The 21,253-nt window shown below is 37.6% G+C and overlaps 1 protein-coding gene across 1 annotated transcript; it reads right to left on the reverse strand.

The window, feature by feature from the left end:
* Positions 1 to 14,490: 14,490 nt before the first annotated feature.
* snrpd2 (small nuclear ribonucleoprotein D2 polypeptide) lies at positions 14,491 to 20,159 on the reverse strand. The gene is made up of 3 exons (XM_028464660.1): positions 20,024 to 20,159; positions 17,595 to 17,774; positions 14,491 to 14,861 (listed from the first exon to the last, which is right to left on the reverse strand). Coding segments are annotated over exons 1-3 (357 nt in total). The 5' UTR covers positions 20,026 to 20,159; the 3' UTR covers positions 14,491 to 14,686.
* Positions 20,160 to 21,253: the final 1,094 nt, after the last annotated feature.

The raw sequence follows: 21,253 nt of genomic DNA on the forward strand, positions 1-21,253 counted from the left end.
CTGAAAAATTCTGAGTTTGACTTAGGGTTAATAATACATCATGCTTTGCGATAATACTCAATAAATACAGATACATTTAAGTTGGCTACTAGTAGCAATACAAATAACTACTGATTATAATTACGATCAATGTTTTGCTGGGGTCTCACTAGGCTTAATTCTTAATGAATTAGCGAGTGAATAATTTTAAAAGAAAAAGTAAACATAAAATATATAGTAACTGTAAGTGTGACTTGGTCTTTTTTTTTTTTTTTTTCTAATTTGTGAGCGAATCTGTCCTTTTTCTCCGATGGACCCTGAAGGCATCATTTTATTCAAACCAGCTCGCCCTGCTGGCTGCTAGGGTGCCTTCAGGTTACACAGGCATCTGTGGTCACTGTGGCTTTTCCTCACATAGACTATGAGCAGAGTTTTAATGAGAAATATTTCTGGAAGGAGGTGGAAAGTAATCACAGCTTTGATATAAAGGATCGACTTCAAGGCCAAACCAGAGTCACTGAAAGTTTTTTTAGATCTTATTAGGTGCAAAGTGAATGGAAAAAAGATGTCTGAGGCTTCTCGTGGCTCAGTTTATAGCATGGAGACACAGTGAAAGCATTCCTAAAGGTCCCTCAAGGAGGAAAAAAGTGGAATAGAGGATGAGGAAGGAATTCTTTGTGTCGAGTCATTCTCAGATGTGTTACCAGACTGCTGTCAAAGTCTGCTCATCCTGTGTTGTTACTAACATGTGTTCCCAAAATATAACTTAGATCAGTAAATTCTAGTTTGGTATAGTTGTCTAAGTCACATTTCTCAAACTTGGGGTCAGGACCCCATTTTGGGGTTGCGTAACACTAAAAGGGAGTCGCCAGATGCCTTTAAGAAACTAAGATTTTTTTTTTCACTTTGAGCCCATTTTTTTGCTTCTGTTATTCATTTTCTGCAAGGCAGTGGCTATTCGTACAGTTTCCGTATCAATATACCGACAACCTATCCGTACATAGCACCCCTATTTGGCCAGTTTAGGTCATGTGATAGGTCATTCAATGGTCAGTTTAGGTCACGTGACTGTAACTAAGATTAAACCTAACCCTAACCCTAAAAATGTTTGCGATATTGGGTTATTATAACCTAAACCTAATCCTAAATTTAACCCTAACCCTAACCCCAACCCTAATCCTAATCCTAATCCTAACCCTAAAACGCTACATACAGGTACTTTGGTAACCTTACCAATAGCACCTGGGGTGGTCCGTATGGCAACCGTACAAATAGACACTTTCTTTCTGCAACTACATCAAATTTGCCACATTTTTGCATTTTTCATCACTTTTTCTTGCCACATTTTTGCTCCTTTTAATACAATTTTGCAAGATTACTCCCATTTCTGCAACTTCTCTCATCAGATTTTCCCACTTTCAAGACATTTTCGGCATTAATAAACCCTTCCCACCACTTTTCCCACCTACTGTTGCATACATTGACCCATTATTGTCACTTTAAACCTTATTTCACCATAATTCACCTTTATTTTTGGCCAATTTAACCACAATAACGATTTGTCATGCCCATTATTTTCCAGTATAAGTTTTGTTTTTTAAAATCTCATTTCACCACTTTTTCAGTCACTTTTAACCCATTTTTATTTCTGATTAAAATGACATCTTTTAAAATGGTTATATACTGTGGTGCAAATAATAATACACTTCCTGGATAGCAGTGGATATTATTCATATCAATGAATAAATGTGGTTATCACAGATTTATGTAACAATTGACCATCATTTTGCTGACTTTATGGCTGGGCCCCAAAAAGCTCTTCCTTTATTTCCCCCTTATAGGTGACCCTGTCTCCACTTGACTGTTTTTGTTAAACTCAAGGCCTGTCATTTAATAACCATGAGGTAAACCTGCAAAGAATTCAGTTCACGATATCCGTAACTGAGTGTTTTACAAAATAAAACTGCCTTACATACAGTCATTTACATGCAGTGAGTGTTAATACTAAAATGTTGCACTTTTTCAGTTAAAAAGATGCCAGAATGGTCTGCACACTGGAATTAATCAAACTTGGTTGAATGTGGCTGAACTCAACTAAGTTAAAAGAAACGTTGTATTGAAATAAATGTGTTTATTTAACACAAGGAATATAGATTTCTGGACCTGATGTAGATTTGAAAATGTTATTACGCTGTAAAAAGGCAAGGTGAGACAAATTTAATAGTGCATTTCATACACAGGGCAATTCAATGTGCGCTACATGATTTAAAGCTGCAACATTTAGAAAATGTTAAACAGTGTTTAAAATCGACAATGAAATTATTTAAAAAAAATCTCCCTCTCATTTGTAAACAGTAGAGAAAAGGAGTGGGTATAGCTTAGATTTAAATTGATTGTTCGACTTCTTTGCAGCATAACAACTAAAAGCAGCGTCACTGTGTTTGCTGTAAACTCTGGGCTCCACTATCTGACCTGTGTCCATAGATCTGAGAGACCTACAAGTACAAGTACAAGTAAGTCATACATAAAATATGTGACTTACATAGTTTTTTCTGGTATTTGTACTTTACTTGAGTATTTATTTATTTTTTTTGGCGACTTTTGACTTTCACTCCTTACTTTTTTAAACAAACATCGGTACTTTCTCCTCCTTACATTTGGAAAATGAGCTTGTTACTTTTAAGACCTTTGAAGATGACGTCACAGCGTAAAAAGACGGGAACATTTTCAAGTTTTTGAAAATGTTAAACTCAAAGCTGCTCTGGGTTGAATTCAGCATTTGCATTTTTTTTTATGTTTCCTTGAAACATTTTATTTATTATGAGTGCTCAATCCTCCAGGTGTTCATAAAGCTAACAGATATAACTTGTTTCCACGTACCAGTATTCTACTAGTTCTTAAAAAACATAAAACATAAGGAATTTGCTGGTTTACAAACCCTGTCTTATTACTGAAAAAACATTTAATTTTTGACTTCAGTACATTTAGTTGCTGTGGCTTTTAACACCGTGTGAGTCGGTGTCATTTTTAACAGATATTGTCTTTTAATGTTCAATGGTTTATTTCTTGTATACAGTATATCTTATGTTTTATTATACAGCACTTTGGTCAAACCTTGTTTATGTTTAGACGTGCTTTATAAATAAATTGGATTTGGATTTAAGTACATTTAATAGCTTGTACTTTTTTTTAACTTTTACTCAAGTAAGCGAGAAACTTCAATACTTTTACTTTTACCAGAGTCAAAACACCACTCACTTTGTTGTTGTTGTGTACACTAGTTAAAATCACTACTACTCTGTTTTTCGTGATCGGATCAAGATTAAATTTGGTAGATATAATCTATGGATGTGTACGCATTGACGCTCGGAGCCCAACTTTTGATTTAGGGCCCAGGGTGCCCCCAAGGAGCCCGAAAAAAAAAAAAAAAAATGAAAGTCGATTTTTCATTTATTTGTGAGTCAAATATTACGACAGTTGGTGGTACCAAATCATTGACATACACTAATGTATGAATGGGGCCATGAGGGTGCCAGGGGGCCCCATTTTTTAAATGACTACTCCTCCATTAATGCTCGTTGAATCGGGCTGTAATTTGACTTCTACGAGCGGATGTCAAGAGCCTCTAAAAGACTTTTTTGAAAAGGGGGGGGCAATGTAAAAGTTATTAGTTACTTTCATTCCTCAATTACATTTTTTGGTAAAAAGGTATGTGTCTAAAAGTTTAAAACAAATTCTCAAAATGTGCAATTCTTTTTTAAATAACACCATGGGTTACATAGTGTATCAATGCTGTTTTGGTGCAATGCATTACGTTTAATCCGGTTGGTCGGCTATGATGTGATGCATTTGATTGATGCCCGGCCATTTCATGTCTTTGAAGTTTCACAATGTCCGTTAATCATTTTAAAACAAAAAAAAATTCTAATAATTTACTCACTGTCATGTGTAGAAATGTAATGAATCACATACTTAAGTACAAGTAAAATTTACTGATGAAATGAAATATACTCAAAAAAAGTACAAGTACCCATAAAAGCAACTCAATTAGAGAAACATGAGAACTTGTAATAAATAAGTCTGAATAAGACAGAGGTGAGTAAACTGCCAGAGGAACTGCAAAACAGTTTTTCCAGCTATAAATGCCTTTCAAACCAGGCTGACATCCCCTAACAACAATCTTTCTGTCACTAAGAGGCTTTTTACTCCAGATTTATTCAAACACAGTACTTGGGTTGTGTTTAAAAGCCTCCGAGAAAGTCTTGGATTCACTGCAGACAAACAAAAGGCACATTTTCCTGCCGAACCTCCAACTAGAACCTGAAGCCTGTGTGTGGCTCCTGAGTATATGGCACAGTAACCCAGACAGGGATTATGTGTAACAGTGTGGATTGCCTTTAGCTTAAATGACTCACAGTTTGGTATGTGAAAAAAGATACAAGCACGTAAAAGGATTGCGACTCAATAAAGTTTAAATAAGAAGGAAACAGGAGCAACACAGCACAGATTATTGAGAGGCTTCAAGAGGGATTTTCAAGATGGTCCTATTCATAAAGACATGTCTCAGAATGTAGGCCCTGAACACAACACTGGGGGCCAATTGAGGCAATTACACAACCAGTATAGGCCAGACCACTATCAATCTAACAGAGAAAACTTTACATTTGAAATAAGTCCCCCTTAGCCTAGAACATACAATACTTTGTTTATTAACTGGATTTTAAGCACGTTTTTTTTTATTGATGGTGTTCTCAGATTTGTTTTTCCCTCGTATCACATTACATCACCAGTACAAGACACTTTATATGAATGACAAAAGGCAAAGGCAGTCTTTTTATGGCGTACTGTAACACTGGACGATCCTGTTTTTCGTCTGAAGACTTGGATTATTATTGTAACACTCCATACATCCACTGGAGGGCGTCATAACACTAATAGTAATAAATTCTTTTTTTTTTTTTTTTTTTGATGGGCAACTTTTATTACAGCAGCAGGGGCAACACAAACTGTCAGCATGTAGAATAATGACCAATCAGAGCATTAATACAGCAAAATACATTGAGTTCATCTGGTTTGTGTTGAATGTTTTTCACAAATTTTCTTTCTTTTTTTTGACATTTTGAAAAATTTTCACTCATTTTGTGTATTTTTTTTTTACACCCCTATGTGTGGTTTTGGACTCATTCTGTATATTTTTCTTTCATTTTGTGTGTTTGTTGCTGTTTGTGTTTTTTGTAGTCAAGTTGTGTAATTTTGTATTTTTTTTTTTGTATATTTGTATTTGTGAATTTGTTGTAGTCGTCTTGTGTGTTTTAGAGTAATTTTGTGTTTTGGGAAGTCATTTTAGTGTATTTCTGCAGTTGTTTGTGCATTTTTGCTGTGATATTGTGTAGTTTTTTGTTATTTTTGTGTGTTGTTCAAAATAATTTCTTTTTTGTTTACTTTAGGGGCCGCACAAAACTATGCTAAGGTTGCGTGTGGCCCCCGGGCAGCCAGTTATGCAGGTCTGGTATAGAAAAAGCAGGTATACCAAAAAGTTAACCCATTCCCATGGTGTCCAGTGGTTTTATTTACTTTATTTCATTTGTTTTGCATTGCACATACAAACTCTAATCTCACAGAAATATTTCACCAATATAATAAATTATCAGGCCTCGATAGGTTGAGAGTTTTTAAAGTAATTCAAATAGTAGTTTCACAAGTTGTTGTTTATTTTAATCACTTTTTCAGATCTTTGATAATAGATTAGTCAACAGGGGAATCTTTACATTTTATAAGTTCTCATAATCCTTGATGGGTGCAATGCATGGTTACAGCACATTGCATTAGATCAACAGGACTGTCCATTGTATATGGAAAAGTATCCTACAGTGAAGTGGATTTCTCTTGTCTTGCTGTCTAACACAAGGCTATTGAATCTGGCCAATCTAATTTTATTATTTTTTTTAGCACACATGAGATCAAACTAGGCTGCATGTAGCCCCTGAAATAAAACGACTGTGTCACTTATTGTCTAAAAAACAAAACTTAGTTGCTGAAATTATAAAAAGAAGAAGCTGTTCACTTATATATTTTAAGTTTTTTCCATCAAAACGAAATTTGTTTCTTGGGACCAGCAGCATACAAGAAAATAAATATTTACAGAAACAGCACAAAATTATGGAAGTGCAGAGCTGCCACAGGGGACAATATATTTTCGATCACTATATTGTATGAACAATATGATTATATTGTACAAACATGATAGTATATTGTACGAACAAAACAATATATTGTACGAACAATACAATATATTGTATGAACAACATAGTATATTGTACAATTATGATAATTTATTCATAAAATTGTTTATACAATGTTTGTACTATATATATATATATGCATACTGTATATATATTGTATGTATTGTATATATTGTAGAAACAATATAATTATACTGTATGAACATATTATATTGTCTAAACATTGTATCATGTTTGTACAATATACTATATTGTTTGTTCAATATAAGTATATTGTTTGTACAATATAATTATACTGGTGAAAAAATATAGTGATCCAAAATATATTTTACCCTGTGGCAGCTCTACACTTCCGTACAATATAAACACAATACAACAGAAATAAATAACAGAAATAAATAATAAAGAAAGTACACACAATACACACAAGTACATTAAAATAAGTGTAGGTACAAAGGAGAATGTTTGCAGCATCAGGACTTAGGCTTATTGTTCATCAGTCTTACAGCTTCTAGAAAGATGCTGGAGCTTCGTTTTGGAGTCTTTTTCCAGAGGGGAGGCGGGTGAACACTGAACAGTCCATGTGCTGGGTGGGTGGGGTCACCCATGATACGGGTCGTTATAAGAAAGAAAAAAAGAGGTGCTTTTGGCCATTTAACTTGAATGGCAGGAGGAACCTGGAGTATCACGAGTAAACCTTAAAACTACACTGAACTGAACTAGAACAACATACAACATTTACAAAGAATATTGATCCAACTACTTCAAGTCAGTAGCTACTAAGAGTGGGACAAGATATGAGGAGTCAAAATATCACAATATTAAAAATGTTTTTATTTTAAACAAGCATGAATTGTCAGTCTCTGTGTTTGCAATATATGTATCGTCCCACACCCAGTAGCAACTACTAATACACTAAATCTGGTGGTTGCTTGAACTGCTTTCTTTTCATGCAAACCTCTAGTTAAGTTACCTATCTAAGTTACCAGAATCAACATGACTTGGATCCTTCTTCTTTAAATGTTTCCTCTCCTTGTCCCATTATGAGTTCACCAATTATACGATTGCACTTCTCATGGACCAGACGGATCTCTTCAATTGTAATATTGTAGGATGACGTCAACTTTTTTTCTTTTGCTCACTTTCTTTAACTTCAGCCTGCGTGACAACATTCTGCTGACATCTCCATATATTCTCACCGACAAGCTTTATGTTGTTCAAGTTTTTCTTTAACTTCCGTCCTTTGCATCTCTTTCTTTTCTCGCTCTGTTGTGTTACAAGATGAGTCTGTCTGCACTTAGGGGGGAGAAGAGGGTCTTTACCAGGAAGGTAAGATGTTAGGTAAGATTTGTCTTTATCCTGAATATAATGGTTTACACAATTCATTATAAACAGATAAGGTTCATAATGTCTCTTAAGGCTCAAACATACTTGGGCAGACTCCGTGCACAATGTACTCCACACGGACTGTCCTCTCTCCTCAGAGCTTACATACCCGGGCGCACCGCTGTGTAGTAGTTTCCATTAAAATCTTAAATTTCCCACAATCCTTAGCGCTTCTCTGTAGTCCTTGTACTCCTGGGATGTGTTTTAAAGGTATTTGCTCTCTGGGGCTTCCTCGGGTGTGTGTGTTGGGGCGGTTGCCCTCCTTTCATTGTCCCACCCTGACTCCCTCTTCCTTGTTCCGTTCCCCTCACCAAGGTGTAACACTGTCCTCTCTTTTTATATCTTGCCTCTAATAAAGGTTGGATATTTGCTTTTCTTGATCTTGAAGGATAGAGTTGGTTTCCGATTCCTTTTTTAGCATCTTTTTCTTGTTGTACTCATATCGGCCCAAGTATTGTTTTGATTTGTCCAGGGTACATTTGAAGATAGAGATTTCCTCCCTCTGGATGTCTCACTATGGGATACATGCCCTGCTGCAGCACTCAGAAGCAATTATCTCATTACGCCAATCCTGATTGGCAGGTGAAAGGTATCCGTCCGCCACAGGCAGTCCCACCTACCACAAGTAGCACAGGCAGACAATACTGCGTCATTCAAAATAAGCACCTCTTCTCACTCACCCAAGCAAGAAGGTTGTCTGGTGAAACACCTCACTCATATTAACTAGAGAACCGGGGTTATGTAAATAACCTAATCTTCTCTTTCATAATATTCCATTCAATGTCTCACTATGGGATGTGGTAGCTCCCGTATTGGAGACAAGCTTATAACGCGTACACCAGCCTGTAGGGAAAAGGCTCTGTTCTTATCAGGACAGCAAAACTGCGTGTGCCACGCCAGCATATCAAAACAGACAAAGGTGAGGGGCGAGGACCAACTCGCCGCAGCACAAATGTCCCGAACAGACACTCCCCTGAATAAAGCCCAAGATGTGGCCGGACCCCGAGTCGAGTGAGCTCGCAGACCCACAGGTGGCTGCAAACCCTGACTTGTATAGCCAAAGCAACTGCCTCCATCACCCAGTGGGACAGGTGCTGCTTTGTGACAGGTTTCCCCCTATGAGAATTAGCTCTGGAGACAAACAGCTGATTTCTCCTCTTGAAGGCCCCTGTCCTGTCCATGTAAGTGCGCGCCACACAGACCGGACACAACACATGAGGTTGCTGCTCACCCGGTAAGGTAGAGAAGACCATGAGGTCAATAGGACAACATGATCCCACCATCTTCGGCACAAAAGCCAAAGCCCTTCCAGAACCACAGCCAGATCCCATGGTGGCACCAGCAGTCTGGACATGGGGAGGAGCCTGCGCACTCCCTTCTTCCCAAACCCCACATGGCAGGCAGCCATAGCTGCCAAATACTGTACACTTTAACCGTGGAGAAGGCTTTTCGTCTGTCAATCAGGTCCTGCAGAAATGACAAAATCACTCCCACGGGGCACTGAAAGGGGGTGTGGCCTATTTGGTGACCCCATCCCTCACACACTTTCCACTTACAGAGACTTAGTGGAGGAAGCTCGAGCACTCTGTGATAGTTCCACACTGTGAGAGTTCCACAGCTGACAGATTGAGCCACTCAGGGGCCAAGCCCGCAACGCCAAGTGCTCCTGGTGCAGGTGGAAAACCGTGTCATCCAGATGCGTGGCCAAGCGGATGTCCTGCCGTCTCAGAGGTGCTAGAGCAGCTTCTGTGCACCGCATAAACACCCTCAGGCTTAAAGGAAGACTAAAATCAGCATGCGGTGCTCGTAACACATCACCCAGAGAGCGAATCTCAGATACTTTCTGTGGGGAGGATGTGGAAATACAGGTCTTTCAGATTGACAGACGTGAACCAATCGCCCTGTTGCACAAGGCGCAGCAGGGGAAGTATCCTGAAGTATTTCCTGAGATATACTTTCAGAGCATATAGATCCCGGATAGGGACTAGAAAATACCTGGAGTAAAACCCGCTCTGACACTGTGTGGGAGAGACAACAGAAATTGCTCCTTTGTTTAACAGTGAGAGGATTTCCTCCAGTAAAACGCGAGCTGACTCTCCCTGAGCCTGTGAGCGTATTATACCGGCAAAATGAGGAGGAATAGCAGCAATCTGCAGCCTGTATCATCTCCAGATCGTTCATAACATCCAGGGCGGGGCTGCAAGTGCGGCGCACCTCACGCATCTGTGTGAGAAAGTGGACACCGTAGCCTGTCCACCGCCAGAGGCTCCATCCGCGTTGCAGTGGCGCCCTCTCTTGGTGGAACAGTAACATTTCCCCTGGGCCGAGCGTTGTTTACTCGCCATGGGGAACAGCGCAATGAAGGGGACGCTGCTGCTCCTGACCCGGGGGAGGCTACAGCCTCCCACCAAGGGGGGACAGTGGGAGTCATCACCGTTCTGCTTATTGTGACAGATTTTGCTTTCTTTTGCTGCTCCCTCGACCCTTGGCCTGGATGTGACAGCAGGACACACTTTATTCTTTTTAATCAAACTTGTGTGTGCGCGTGCTTGTGAAAATGAAAGAGGGGCAACAGCTGAACCCTCCGTCGTAACATGTCCATCTGCAGTGAATACAATGACGTTATTAGATATTATTGTAGTATTCGTTTTTGTATCGGTAAATGGAATTAATCTTCAGCTGAGACTTCAATACTGCCCCCTAGTGTATGGATGGTGCTATAAGTTTCCAAACATGTGGATCAGGAGCTGCAGACGCTGGCCGATCCACAAGCACAATTGAAGAATAACAAATGACAATTCATGATAAATACACACACACAAATGATAAAACACGTGTAAATTGTGAATCTGAAAACCACGTGAAAATCTGAAAAATACATGTACAAATTGTGGATCTAATTGTGACTATTTTTGAGACAAATCTCTCCCCATGGTCCCGGTCCTCAGTGTCATTCACAGGATAATGTTTGATGGATGATGGATGATGGCAGGCAGTGTTTGTGTTTATTATCTCATCCCTCTCCACACCTGCCCTGTGGCCCTGACACCCGGACCGCGGCTCTGCCTGAAAACAAACTGCGGCCGAGCTCAGGCTTCGGTTACCGGGGCCGATCGATGCGCTGCGGGGTGTCACGTTGCCCGGATGGTTAGGTATCGATGCATGGCCGATCGCTATCATAATCACACTTCCCCTTCTTATCTCTTTACCTCCTGAATAAAACATCTGCCTTCCTGCCCGTGCACCGCCCGGCCAAAACCTGGAGGAGATTGGGACTTATTCAAGTGTCTTTGTGCTCAGAGGTAACATGAGAAATGTGCGCGATGGGTGCCATGAACATGAGGTTGTATTTTCTCCATCTTTCCTAAATAGTGCCCTGCTCTGTGACAGGCCTCTGTCACAGGATGCTGCAGCTGACTTTCACTGTTGATGGCTGGAAATTGATAGGATACATACACTTTACTGGCTTAGTTTACACTTTTAAAGATTTTCATTCTAGATGTGTTCCCAACACATGGAATTTGATCACATTTCATTCTTCTATTATACTGTTTAATATGGACGGTCCACTCTGCAAGGAAAAACCAGTGACCGTATTGACAAAGTATCCTAAGGCTAAAAGTAGCTCCTAGTGATGTCGCTCTTGGAAAAATCTTAGAATTCCTCAAATTTTAAAAGTTTTCTTAGAATTTTTCTTTGATAGGTTAAAAGTAATTCACAAAGCATCTTAGGTCCTCAGAGAGCTGCTACGGTAAAAAACTGTAAAAAACAGAGAGGAGGGAGAGATTTAATAAAACACTACCGGCCTATAATAATAATAATAATATAAATATATATTTTTATTATAGTATTTGTTTTTTTTCTTTTTTTCCCACCATCCACCAAGTCACATTCCATGTATTGTTTTAAACTCGAATTGTTAATAAAACTATTCTGATTCTGACTTTTCTCACAGAGCTTAACGTAATAGCAGCCTTTTATTTGTGCTGTAATCTCCACCCTGGCTTTGATTGCAGCAGGTAACAGTGCTTCACACTCATATCTTGTGCGCACACATAGGGAACGATGCATTGATTAGCAGGGAAATTGACTCCCACCTCTGCCTCTTCCCTTGTGTTAATTTATAATCCCAGGACCCAGTTTCCCACTTCATACTCTTGTATTTAACTTTATAAAAGAGCTCCAGCACTCACAGTAATCACTGACAGCTGTGTCTGCTCCACCATTAATATCAAATGCATTAAGCGGAAAAATGACCAATGTAGACAGTTAACAATAAGTAAATCAATATAATAATCGACAAGTCAACTAGGTTCAAACATTTTAAGATGTGTAGAAATTAATTACATCTTGTTGAATTAAATTAATTTCATGATTACACATTTCTTAATGGAGTCGAGGTATGATCAGTTGATTTTATTCATTATTAGCACAAAGTGCTTTTTTCCCTCTTCTTTTCTTTCTTTCCCCCTTTCTCTAACAACCAATCATAGATTTTGAAAGACTGCATCATACCCAGCAACAAGGTCAACCACACCTCCTCAATAAGATAAAAAAAATATGTCAACTCCTTACTCAGAGTTGCTCTCAGAAACTTCCTGAATCACTTTTAAGCTAAGATTCCCGACTCGGAATTTCTGGGTTAAGCTAGGAGCTGTCTGAGAGGACTTTGAGAAGCTTTGTGAATACGGGCACTGGTCTTCATTAAGGCTGGACGATATACTGTAAACCAAAACTCATATCTCAATTTTTTTTTTCTCAAAATGGCCACAGTCAACTTTTTTTTTTCTTTTCTCCCTTTTTTTCCTTAAAAAAAACTCAAGGTCTGACCAGAAAGACCATTCTAAGTTAAATTTTCTGTTGCTAAATGCAACCCTGGCACATTAATTAACAAACAGCTGCACAATACTGTATGTGCGACTTTTGGCTTTTTCTCCTATAAGGGACAGCATATGTGAGTGAGTTCTTTAGTGTGGTTTGTTATAGGGGAAGCTCTGTGTTAGGACACACTCCAACTGTGCTTTTTATGCTGTTCTGAGAAGTAGTGAAAGCAGTGACTTGTAATAGTATTTTAATACAAAATAAGCTATAAAATAATAATAAAAAAAAAATGTATTGTTATAGGGAATATTCGAATTTCAAAAACTCACCAAAATAGAAATCTCGATATATTGCTGAGATCTAGTCCTCATTCATCCATATCATTTCTTCACCACAAAGATGAGAGTATAAAGTCCTCCCTACACAAATGTTTGTACTTTGTTCACATGTGGCTTAACAATATTTTAACCACTTAAGTAAATCTTAATGTGTCTTTTTCATGGTAATGAGATAATTTCCTTTTGTTGGTCAATTTCTATTTTATTCAAGTTGTTTGTTTTGTAAATGCTTTCATGGAATCACAAGAATTGTATATTTTCATGTTAGATACAGTATTCTAACCAAGGATAATACAGTAAATTAGCTCCAGCAACTTGTTTTTCAATATGTTAAGCTTTTATTTATTCAAAGAACTTTTTTCTCAGGAAGTTTTCTTTGATTTCATTAGCTGTAACTTCCTATGTAGCACGTTAACTAAACGCATTTAAATTCCAAACACAATCAATTGATGAAACAATTAAAGTATGAATATAATTCAGTAAAAAAACAAAAAAACAAAAAACAAAAACAAAGTGTACATAAGATATATCTTTGAAAAGTACAGGAACGTTGATGGTGCCTGTGCATTTTGTTTGTTTTTCTTAATAGCTCGATTGGATTATTTATTTGTATTGTCAATTTAGTTTATTTCATTGGATTTTGCAGTTGTTAGTGGTGAGGAACGGGGGGTGGGACGTGACAAGCATATGCTTCTTCCTGTCTCATGTCGAACAAATGAAATGTATAATATTAAAATTGACTTTTTTAATTTTCAGAGATTTGTTTAATCGTTTTCATCCCCCGAAATTAATAAATCAGATTCCCATAGACATGGCCAACTTTGAGAGTGCACAGGTGTGTAAAAGCAACACACGCACGTGCTCTTGGTACCCTCAAAATGAGGTGCAAATGACTGCAGGCTCGTCTGCAGCTGCTCCCGTCGTTGGGCTGTGTAAAAACTTGCATTTTCCTGCATCTTGTGATTCGATCCTTCCAAACTTTAAAACGTCAAAATTTGCCAAAGGCATCGAGGTGATGGCTATTAATCAGGAAACCCCTAAAAGCTCTTAACCAGTTGAAATCAGTGCTGAGGGTGACAGACCTCAGTGGAGAGCTGTAACTCACCCTGTACTTAAAGCCCACACACAGAGATACTCCAGAGGTGAGGCAGTGTAAATGGAGAAGGGTGTAATGTAGGGATGTGGACAGATTGTTAAAAGGAAATTGAAGCAGAAATTAAGAACTTTCTTTAAAATGATAAACTTATATTCATCTTAAACACTGATCCTAAAGCAGTCACCATTGAAAGGTGAAGCTTATTTACTCTTGATAAATCTGAACACAGTGAGAAACTAAAGTTAGACGCCAACTGTTAGAGTAAGGCGACACGAGCTGCTAAGCTATTAGGACAATTAACAAAGTGGTCAGGAGGGGAATGAGAAGAACCGCCTGAAATGGAGCGAGATGAGGGTGCGAAGTGACAGTCAGCACATCTGCTCTCATCAATAATGCAGTGGCCCTTTAAACGGCAGTTTTGTCATGTATTGAGCGCTGCTGGCTGAAATCAAGCCTGACATCCAAGAACCTATCTGGGCAGAATGGTAGGGCATGGAGGGGGGAGATGGGAGAGTACAGTATATTCAAGCTATGAAACGGGAGTAAATATGACAGATTGGTGGAGTGAATTATGGGTTTATAAAAACAAAAACCTGGGACTAAAACAATAAATCACAAACACTTAAAACCACTGAAATGAGTTTCATTACTTTTATTACTAAAATCAAAAAGAAGTTTTCTGTAGACAAAGAAAAATCAGGCTCTGGTAGGCCCACGACTATCAAACTATTACAAATTGTTAACAAAATGGTTTTACACCCCCATCCCCCCGGAAAAAGAAAAAAAAAAACTCAAAAAGGAGGAGAATTAATTTGAAGGAGAGTTCATTTCCCTGTGATCAGAGGATTTCTCAGCACAACAATGACAGAGTCGCCCCTGAGGAACATTTTAGAAATGTAGCGGTCCTTGTTCACAGGCTTAGACTTCTTCTTTCCCTTCCCACTCTTAGGAACTTCTGTCCACATCTCTTTCACATTCTCCAGGACCATGTTGCAGTGCCTGAGGAGAAAACAGGGACATTTTGGTCTTTTATTTATTCAATCGACCTTATTTCACCAGGTAAAACAAGTGAGAACAAGTTCACTTTTATGATGACATCTGGCCAAGAGGCAGCTCACAATGCAAGTACAAATGTGTAGACAATTACCAAACAGTCATAAATCAGTCACACACATTTAAACAACCTCCGACTATTATTATAATAATTATAATTATTACAACATACTTTGGTAAATTGCAGTTTTTACAACAATACATACAAGGACCAAACTTAAAGAAGACGGCTTTAACCAAATGAAAAAAATACTGTAATGGTGCTTAAAGAACCTTAAATACATTTTTAAAAAAAACCTGAAAATTATAACAAGAATATATCCAAGGGTGTAAGAAAAAAAACAATTCAGCGATATATCGCGATATTTCACCGTCCGATTATTGGATCAATCCAAAGAGATGTCCAAATCGATTTTTTAATGTTTTTCTATGAAAAAAAAATTTATTTGCACCAACATATGCATAGCACATAAACGTCCACTCACTAGATTTATTGAACCACAGATCATTAAGATTGGAAGTTGATTTTCATAAAACATATTGGACACTTTGTATGTGGTTACTTTAAAAATAATAAGAAAAATTTACTTAACAGAATTAGAATCTGTTGTAAAAGCAAAAACTAAACGTTTTTTGAAAAATGTAATTTGACAGTTTGATAAACATACCACTTGTTTTCGATATTGGTACTTGATAGGAGTGTAACGAAATTTTGTGAAATAAAAAAAGGCGACAAAATTCAAAGGTTCAAAAAATAAAAATTTAAAAAGCACAGCGGCACAATGTCATTAGACCCTCCTGCTTCCCGTAGAAGCTCAGACGCTGCTTTATTTACAAGATGGCGGACAACGCGGACGCTTGTCTGGATACGAGCCAACGTGTCTATAGAACGGCAGTGTTTTAACACAAGTGAGCAATGAAGCCTTTTCTAAGCAGAGATTGAGACAGAGCGTAGACTGAAAACAATGAATTGTTCACTCTCGGGTGCTACTCAAAGCTACATAACAGTTAGAGCCCACACCATTGAGACTATGATTGGAAATGAAAAGCTATGTTATCCAAATACAAGTGATGTTTGAATCACACAAAGGCCAAACCATTGGTGCAGTACTGAAAGAGGAGCTAATGGATGGAAAGTTCAAAGCATAAAGGCCCGAGCTTTCAAAACTTTTGTTTGAGAAATGAGAAATAAAAAAAACTGTTATTTGTGAAGTAAAACACTCCCACACACTTTGTCTCCAACAAACATTTGTTACTTTTCATTGGGAATTTTCCCCCCATATTGTATCGTATTTCGTATTGTGAGTTGACTATTTCGTTACACCCCTAGTACCATATTTTCCGGGCTATTGAATGCGGTATTGGCCGCATTCCAATAATTTAGCAATTTTCCAAGAAAAATCCACGTGATGGTCGCACTATGACAAAGGCCACACCCAATTGGCTGATGAAGGTGCCCTTAAAACGACTCGGCCAATTAGAACAGGCAGGTAGGCGGGCTGCTGTACTGCTGTTAACGGAGGTCTCCATATATTTCCGCCTATTCTGATCAGTTTCCATCTCCACATGGAGTCTCCTCCTCACTGCCCCACGTCTGCATATCAATCCATTTACACCTTTTTATGGTCACTTTTTACTGGAACCAGACTGATACACCGCTCAGTCCGCTGCCATGCACCATCCCCTCAGGAGCGATCACGTAGAGTCCGGACGAAGTCAGAACACGGACACAATTGCTTCTGAACAAAAGTAACGTGGTTATTTGGCAACTTTATGCTGTTCATTGTTTATTTCTATCATAAACCGGCTGATTTTTACTTTATCTGTAGTGTTTCGGTACTCGCTTTCTCTCTCTTTGTGTGTGTGTGTCAGCCTGACAGTTGCTTGTGCGATCACCCCTGATAAACCTAACGCAGTAATTTGACAACTTTATGCCGTTTATTAATTCCAACTATTAAAAACCAGCTAAGATATTACATTTTAAATCTCATTGTACTTTTTATATGCTCTTCTTAACGTAAATGTAACGCTTCCCCCTCTACAAACTTCAATTTATTACCGGTATTTGATTTGCATTTAAACAATCAGCAACCTTATTTCAATTATAAATATATAAATACAAACTAATATTCAGCAGGTGTATGACTTCTGCTGTCAGTCACTCCCACGCATTTTCCCTCATTGATCAGACATGACGCCTCCGTCATGTTATTAAAGCTGTGAGAGTTTTTACTTTCCCCACATTATCAGAAGCTCGTTTCTGAAAGTTCAGTTCACCGTGAAGTTCAATGACTGTTTCAGTTCATTCATTCTGCTGTAAGGATGACTGTCAGTAATATTCTGTTGTCACTGGACAGGTGTGTGACTGACTGACAAATCCACACAGAGCGTCCTCTACGCCGCAAAATACGATACTTGAATTACACTTAGTTACCATATACGTATTCTTGCAAGTAAAAATTTTTTGAAATAAATTCAATTTCATACCATTTTCTACTTGTAAAGGTGAAATTTGTAATTAATGATATTGTGATATATCGTATTGTTTAGAATCACGATATATCATAGCATGACATGCAAATCGTGAATCGTAACGTCAGATTCATGGCAATGCACACCAATGCTAACTATATACAGTCTAAGCTAACAGAAGCGTCAGTTGACAGTGATTGTCTGTACCTATCAAAAGCCTTGACTCGTCCAAGCAGCTTCTTGTTGTTGCGACAGTTGATGAGGACTTGTGTGTTGTTCTTCACTGACTGGGTGAGCACTGACAGAGGGCCGGTGTTAAACTCCTCCTCTTCTCGCTTCTGCAACTCTTCAGGTGTCATCTCTGACTTGGGCTTCGTTAACAGACTCCTGAAAATCAAACCAAACAAACAAAAGTTATTTTAGGGAATAAAATAATCAGCAAAAACATGAATTGACAATAAGCCATGGTTTGGTTAATAGAAGTGATCCCAGATAGATGTCAAATTGAATTGCTGTTGAATACAAGAACTTCAATTTGAATAATAAACGATATAATACAAGACATAAAAACTAAAGCCTGACCGATTATTAATCAGTGCGGACAATTTTAGCTTTTACCGATTGATTAACATCAGTCAATAGCCCAACCGATTAATTGGTCAGACTCTAATATGTAACTGATGTATTACCGTTTGTGCTGCGTGAACATTTTGTTACTATCTGCTGTGTTTTCTGCATTATAAGCTGCCACACTTAAATCAGCAGTAATTATTATAAAACGTTCATTGTTCACAGTTACATTTAGCCTTTTTTGATTTATCCATGTTTACCGTTTGCAATTTGAGCAACTTTATTTTATTAATTTATTTGACTGTATTCCAGAAATACAGATCACCTTTTCTTATTTATCAGCGGCTTTATAGTCCTTATGTTGACAATGTTATCAATTAAAGTTTATTATTACATTATTATTAATTATTAGATTATTTTTGCTTCTTTGACTTGAATCATATTTTGGGGTTTTATGAAAATTTGTGTTAAAGTACAGTATGTATCAATGTTCTTATTGCATATCGATAGCCGATATATCGGTTATCTATACATTTATGTACGGTTGCTGTGCGGACAACCCCTATGGAAATGTATCACTAGCCTACGGGACTATGGGTACGTTTTCCGGACCTTTTCTACATAATTGTAACGTGCTCGTGTTTTTTCATTGTGTCATGATGGCCGAGTGGTCTAAGGCAATGGTTCCCAACCAGGGGTATGTGTACCCCTAGGGGTACTTGGAAACATTCTATGGGGTACTTGGAAACATTGATGAATCTATTTCCAACATGCTGAGTCATTTTAAAGCCTATTTCAGACACTGTACATGCTCATCCAACAGCTTAACCACCCGTTGACAATGAACTGCATTAATGAAATAAATACTATTGTGGCCTTAATATCCTATTAATTGTTACTAACATGCAGGTAAATATATTCTCTGCTATAGAATACAGTAATTGTAATGCACAAAATTTTTATTTAGTGTGCATTAAACATACAGATTGACATTTTCAAGCTATTAACAACATGTAAATAAAATGAGAAAGGTTAGTAAATTGGAGTGATGAAGGGGTTCTCTTGATCTGAAGAGAAGTACATGAGACAAAAGGTTGGGAAACACTCATCTAAGGCGCTGCACTCAAGGATTCTTCCTTCCGCTAATGTGGGTTTGAATTCCACTTTTGTCATTAGTTTTTTTTTATATTTTAAAATGGCAAATTCCACCTTTAAAAATACATATACGATAAAAAAAAACATTTTAGAGTATTTCCTGGGTTGGGGTTAAAATAAAAGTGTCAGCGTGGTAGCTAAAAATAAATATGAGCTATAATAACACTGACAGAACTTTAAGTCACGTGGTGCACCTATCACGTCACCTAAACTGGCCAATGAGGGGAGCTGCGTATGAATAGACTGTGTGTCTAATCATACGCAGCCACCGTTTTATTTCTACTACATCTAGTAAACTCTGTAAAGCTAGCAGACTTTTTTTTTTTTTTTTTTTAACAGCACTGTTTAAATCTGTTCGTACTATCATTAGCAACATTAGTCCATCAAATAAGTAAAACTGTGGCTCTTCTTTTGATACATTCTACATCGAGCCTCAGAATAAACCTTTAGATTCGAATGTAAAGGACTCGATGGAATTTTCACGACGCTGTTTATGTTGTTCTGATCAAAAAGTTAGTTAAGTTTGGTGTAAAGCTTTATAAATGTGCAGCGTAATACCACTAGATGAGCGTGTGTGGAGCGTATTTAGTCGCCAGCTAGCATTAAGCTACCAATATTCAATAAAACCCCAATTAATTTGGGTCACTTTGCTCTCATAGTTAATACAGTATTTACTAATTTATTTTTTATTTTTTTTTGTTGTTATTATTATTCCCACTTTCTCAGTAGTAAATAATAAAGACCGATATGAGCGTACAATGGGCTGCAATCATGCTAACTCGGCCTCGTAACACGATGAGCTAACCATGTTAGCATGCTCCAGAGCAGGAGAAGTTTACGATCTGTGACCAAATCTCTGTAAATGGAAACTGTGATCCCACCTCCACCTACATTATTTGATGAACACTTACATGATTGTTGGCGGAGAAGATCAGCTTCTTCAGGTGATTTTCTTCAGTCTCTCCACCAGCACCTCCGTTTAGGCAACGACTCAGAATAAGCGTGGACCAAAGTACTTCCGGGTCACATTCTACCGCTTGTTCTAATCACTACCGGGTTACTGCCATCCCGTTAACCAATAGCATAATATTGCTTTAAATGTTATACCTTCATACTATGAATGCACTCTGAGTTAGTTTGTTTATATTATGTTAAAAAATAAAATATATATATATATATATATATATATATATATATAAATATATATATATATAAACGTTTTCTTCCAAATATGAGCACGAGATGAAAGTTGGTGACACTTTCTATTGGCATGGGCATCATTAATTATTTTTTTCATTTATTTATCTGCATTTCATTCAATAACGTCCTTGTAGGGTACAGACATAGATGTTATTCTCAAGTGTGATACGGATGACAATTATTCTGTGAACAATAGATGAAAAATCTGGAATTATCTAAAAAGTCAGGTCTTCTCAGTGATCAACAGCAGTGCTAAGAATACATAAATACATCATTTCTGATATTAAAAAATGATATTATTATAGATTAATTAATTCCTTCATACACTAATGCATTAATTGCATTACTGTATGACTATGACAATGAATGAATAAATGACAGCAGTAATATCCCATATGTGTTATAGAAGGATTTGTTACATACAATTTTTTCACAAATTGTTTTAAGGTAAGCATAAAGTAATAAAGTTAAGGTATAGCAGAAATGGAACAAATAGCTTTAGCGCTGTGCACACAATTGTTGAAAGGTTAATTGATAACACTTAATCATACATCCCATGGCCCACCTCGTCTGAACTGTAGGAATTTATTAAAAAGAAAATGGAAAGCGTGACATCACTCGGGCCACTTCTAGAAGGGACTGTGAAGTGCCATAAAGACGAACAACCTTTGGACAAAACATCTTGTCAGTGTCAGTCAGGAGATCTACCTATTGGAACAGCCTCCTGATAGTGTCCTAATCATAATCTCACCTGAAGAAATGGCTGAAGAATAGTCAGTCCTGTTAACACTACTGACCTGCTTCCTTTCTTTTTTTAACCTCATGTGTCTTAGTTTTGTATTTGTACAATGTATGTAAATAAAGTTTGTTTTGTTTTTGTGACGTTTAATGTGAATTCTAAGGGACTATGGATGTAAATTAGCATCCCTTCCAATATGTTT

The sequence above is a fragment of the Gouania willdenowi genome, chromosome 13 (assembly GCF_900634775.1).
Source record: "Gouania willdenowi chromosome 13, fGouWil2.1, whole genome shotgun sequence".
Lineage (NCBI taxonomy): Eukaryota > Metazoa > Chordata > Actinopteri > Blenniiformes > Gobiesocidae > Gouania > Gouania willdenowi.

Coding starts and splice junctions, on each gene's coding strand:
- snrpd2 (XM_028464660.1), bottom strand. Junction 14,862..17,594: donor CGAGTCAAGGCTTTTGATAG/GTACAGACAATC, acceptor TTTTCTCCTCAG/GCACTGCAACATGGTCCTGG.